At 52.2% G+C, this 4,511-nt stretch overlaps 1 protein-coding gene across 1 annotated transcript; it reads right to left on the bottom strand.

Annotated features, from left to right (window-relative positions):
* Positions 1-850: 850 nt before the first annotated feature.
* LOC125464873 (uncharacterized) lies at positions 851-3,179 on the bottom strand. Its single transcript, XM_059654233.1, has 2 exons — positions 1,781-3,179; positions 851-1,659 (listed from the first exon to the last, which is right to left on the bottom strand). Exons 1-2 carry the CDS (start codon positions 3,177-3,179, stop codon positions 851-853), a joined length of 2,208 nt encoding a protein of 735 aa, XP_059510216.1.
* Positions 3,180-4,511: the final 1,332 nt, after the last annotated feature.

A 4,511-nucleotide genomic window follows, 5' to 3' on the forward strand; every position in this document is an offset into this window, starting at 1 on the left:
TGTCACCTTCAAGGAGCTCAACTTTGAAGGATCTCAGCATGAGACTTCAAACATTATTCTTGATTGCAAATAAAATTCTGAACAATATGTATGCTTTCTCATGTTCTGTCTCAGTATCTCCAACAATAAAATACATAGGCCATGTTTTAAAACTATGAATGATAGGAAGGTTTTACCACATAAGTTGGCCTTTCAAAGGATCGATAAAACACGAGTTAATTCAGCAAAATGCTGCTAACTTTCTGGCCCAAACATTGAGAATATTCGCTGCAAAGTAGTCACAGTTATGCATTTGATCAAAGATGCAAAATGTAGTTTTGACAAAGTAGAATATTTAAAAATTGTTTCAGGAGAAGGGTGCATCACTGGTCACGCCATTATTTATTGTCCATCCTTAATTGCCTTGAAACTGAGGGGTATACTCGTCCATTTCAGAGGACAGTAAACACCAACCACATTGCGGTCGGTCTGGAGTCACCTGTAGCCAGATCAAGTAGGGATGGTAGATTTCCTTCCCTGAAGGATATTAGTGAACTGAATTATCATTTAATGGCCATCATTACTAGGAGCTGCTTCCAATTTCTTATTTTATATTAATTGAATACAGATTTATTGTGCATGCTCTCTAAAATAGTGGTGGCTCTTCACCCTGGGTTTAGTTCATTTCACGTGTTTTTCTTTTATTTCTCCTTTTCTCTTTTTTGGGGTTTTTAAAAGTGGTTTTATGCATTGCTTCTAGAAAGCGTTCGGTCATGGAGACAACGGTGGTGACAGAACATGGCAGCAGCTGGATATCAGCCTGAACCAGATGGCGGTCAGTGGCAAAGTGGCTAGAGAGCCCAGGTAGGAGTTAGAGAGCCCGGGTGGGAACCGGAGAGTCTGGGTGGGAGCTGGAGAGTCCGGGTGGGAGGTGGGGAGCCCAGGTAGGAGCTAGAGAGTCCAGGTGGGAGTTGGAGAGCCCGGTGGGAGCTGGAGAGTCCGGGTGGGAGCTGGAGAGCCCGGATGGGAGCTGAAGAGCCCGGGTGGGAGGTGGGGAACCCAGGTAGGAGCTAGAGAGCCCAGGTGGGAGTTGGAGAGCCCGGTGGGAGCTGGAGAGTCCGGGTGGAAGGTGGAGAGTCCGGGTGGGAGCTGGAGAGCCCGGATGGGAGCTGGAGAGCCCGGGTGGGAGCTGGAGAGCCTGGCTGTGAGCTGGAGAGCCTGGTTGGGAGTTGGAGAACTTGGGTGGTAGTTGGAGAGCTTGGGTGGGAGTTGGAGAGCTCGGGTGGGAGTTGGAGAGCCCAGCTGTGAGTTGGAGAGCCCGGGTGGGAGCGGGAGAGCTTAAGTGTGAGCTGGAGAGCTCGGGTGGGAGTTGGAGTGCCCAGGTGGGAGTTGGACAGCCTGGCTGGGAGTTGGAGAGCTCAGGTTGGTGTTGGAGAGCTCGGGTGGGAGTTGGAGAGCCCAGTGGGAGTTGGAGAGCCCGGGTGGGAGTTGGAGAGCTCAGGTGGGATTGGAGAGCCCAGGGGAGCGAAGTTGGAGACCACAGGAGGGAGTTGGAGAGCCCGGGGTGGGAGTTGAAGTGCTCAGGTGATAGTTGGAGAGCCCAGGGTGGGAGTAGGAGAGCTCGGGTGGGAGCTGTAGAGCTCAGGTTGGAGTTGGAGAGCTCGGGTGGGAGCTGAAGAGCTCGGGGTGGGAGTTGGAGAGCCCGGGTGGGAGTTGGAGAGCCGGGTGGTAGTTGGAGAGCTCAGGTGGCAGCTTGAGAGCCCAGCTGGGATTTGGAGAGCCCAGGTGGGAGTTGAAGTGCCCGGTGGGAGGTGGAGAGCCCGCATGGGAGTTGGAGAATTCAGTAGGGTCTTGGAGAGCCCGGGTGGGAGTTGAAGAGCTCGGGGTGAGAGTTGGAGAGCTCGGCTGGGGGTTGGAGAGCCCGGGTGGGAGTTGGAGAGCCCGGGGTGGGAGCTGGAGAGCCCGGGGTGGGAGCTGGAGAGCTCAGGTGGGAGCTGGAGAGCATGGGGGGGATGAAGTTGGAGATCACGGGTGGGAGTTGGAGAGCCTGGGTTGGGAGTTGGAGAGCTCGGGTGGGGGTTGGAGAGACCAGGGGAGCGAAGTTGGAGGTCACGGGAGGATGTTGGAGAGCCCGGCCAGGAGTTGGAGAGTCCGGGGTGGGAGTTGGAGAGCTCGGGTGGGAGCTGGAGATCTTGGGGTGGGAGTTGGTGAGCCTGGCGTGGGAGTTGGAGAGCCCAGGTGGGAGTTGGAGAGCCCGGGTGGGAGTTGGAGAGCCCGAGTTGGAATTGGAGAGCCGGGTGGTAGTTGGAGAGCTCGGGTGGCAGCTCGAGAGCCCAGCTGGGACTTGGAGAGCCCGGTTGGGAGTTGAAGTTCCCGGTGGGAAGTGGAGGGCCCGCATGGGAGTTGGAGAATTCGGGGTGGGAGTTGGAGAGTCCAGTGTGGGAGATGGAGAGCCCGGGGTAGGAGTTGAAGCGCTCGGGTGAGAGTTGGAGAGCCCGGGGTGGGAGTTGGAGAGCTCGGGTGGGAGTTGGAGAGCCCGGGGTGGGAGTTGAAGCGCTCGGGTGAGCATTGGAGAGCCTGGGTGGGAGTTGGAGAGACCAGGGTGGGCGTTGCAGCGCCCGTGTTGGAGCTGGAGAGCCCGGGGTGGGAGCTGGAGAGCTCGGGTGGGAGCTGGAGAGCCCGGGTGGGAGTTGGAGAGCCCGGGGTGGGAGTTGGAGAGCCCAGTGGGAGTTGAAGAGCTCGGGGTGAGAGTTGGAGAGCTCGACTGGAAGTTGGAGAGCCCGGAGTGGGAGTTGAAAAGCCCGGGATGGGAGGCGGAGAGCCTGGCGTGGGAGTTGGAGAGCCCAGGGTTGGAGATCGAGAGCCCAGGATGGGAGTTGAAGAGCCCGGGGTGGGAGTTGCAGAGCCCGGTGTGGGAGTTGGAGAGCCCGGGGTGGGAGTTGAAGAGCCCGGGGTGGGAGTTGAAGAGCCCGGGGTAGGAGTTGAAGAGCCCGAGGTGGGAGTTGGAGAGCCCGGAGTGGGAGTTGGAGAGCTCGGGGTGGGAGCTGGAGAGCCCGGGGTGGGAGCTGGAGAGCCCGGGGTGGGAGCTGGAGAGCCCGGGGTGGGAGCTGGAGAGCCCGGGGTGGGAGTTGAAGAGCTTGGGGTTGGAGTTGGAGAGCTCGGGGTGGGATTTGGCCCAGAGCAAGGGAGAGTGTCCTCATAGCGAAACCCAGAGTAGAATGTCTGCAGGCTGATGTCTTAAGAAAGGATTGAAATGTCTAACGTTGAACTTTATTTCTTTATGTTTCTACTGTATAATGAGAAGAATTGCAGTGATAAAACATGTAAATTTATTTCTTCATTTTTCTCCTTTTGGTCCTCGGGTTTTCTACCAAGCTACCTTTGTACTTAAGATGTGTAGGGAACTGTACAATTTTCACTGTACTCCTGTACCCCTGTACTTGAGTAAACATGACCAAAATCTAAATCTAAAATCTCAATTCCTCAAGCTAACATGGTAGGATTTGAATTCATGTCTGCAGAGCATCATTCATGGTATTTAATTTATGAACACAGTACCATCACTACAGCGTCACCATTTCCTGCCATATTCACCTTGTTTTCCTGACACTGAATCTGTGATGGCTCTGAGACAAAGGCAGGGCTCATACTTGTTCATCGTTTTCAGACGTTCGCCAACTTTAGGTACATTTAAGTCGTCACTGGATAAGCATATGGACGTACATGGAATAGTGTAGGTTAGATGGGCTTCAGATCGGTATGACAGGTCGGCAGAACAGTATTGATTCAGTTTCCTGTCATACACAATACTTGATGCTCAACTCCAAAACTGTATGATAGATGGCTAACCTTAGATCAACTGTTTGGCCGTATCACTCAAGCCTTTCTAATTTTTGGTCTTCTAAGGTGAACAGTAAGGTGCTCCCCTGACTCTCAACAATCAAATCCCTGGAGCAGGCGGCATCTCTGACCTGCAGGTGCTTTGTGCATGTCTCCTTCACCAAACTTGCAACACGATAAAGGAACTCATTCTTTTCCACTCTTCCTTTGAAGTGATGAATTCGCCTCAAGCTACTTCTGATAATGTAGAGATGCGAGAGAGAAATTTTGTTTGCTGTCTGTGGATGAGCGATAAAGCGAAGGTTTTTTTTATAATAAGACTTATCAAGGAGTCAGCCAATGGAAGGTGGATGTATTTAATTCATGCACAACAAGCTAACTTCAGATAAAAAAAAGCATTTCAGATTCAGAACCACAAAGCATTATATATTATGGATAAGCATCACAGGAGCTGTGAACGTTACAGAATTTATAATATTTATTGATAGCTTTGTTTAAAAAAGCAGAATTTTTCTCTCATGTGGAAGAGAGTATAGATTCATTTTGTGGAAGATGAGGAGGTCAATATCAGTATAATTGGCTGAGTTCTCCCTGGAAATCTCCAAATGCTATCATTTTTACATTCTGTGCATTTTCCACCAACTAAACTACTTAAAACTGCACATACATATTCTTGCATCATCTGTGTCTCT

The sequence above is a fragment of the Stegostoma tigrinum genome, chromosome 24 (assembly GCF_030684315.1).
Source record: "Stegostoma tigrinum isolate sSteTig4 chromosome 24, sSteTig4.hap1, whole genome shotgun sequence".
NCBI classification, from domain to species: Eukaryota; Metazoa; Chordata; class Chondrichthyes; order Orectolobiformes; family Stegostomatidae; genus Stegostoma; species Stegostoma tigrinum.

What these genes read in the sequence shown, in the direction of transcription:
- LOC125464873 (XM_059654233.1), bottom strand. Translation starts at nt 3,179, where the DNA reads ATGAGGACACTCTCCCTTGCTCTGGGCCAAATCCCACCCCGAGCTCTC. An exon ending in GGCTCTCCACCTCCCACCGG is followed by an intron (nt 1,660 to 1,780) that starts GCACTTCAACTC and finishes TCCCACCCCGAG; the next exon opens with CTCTTCAGCTCCCACCCGAG.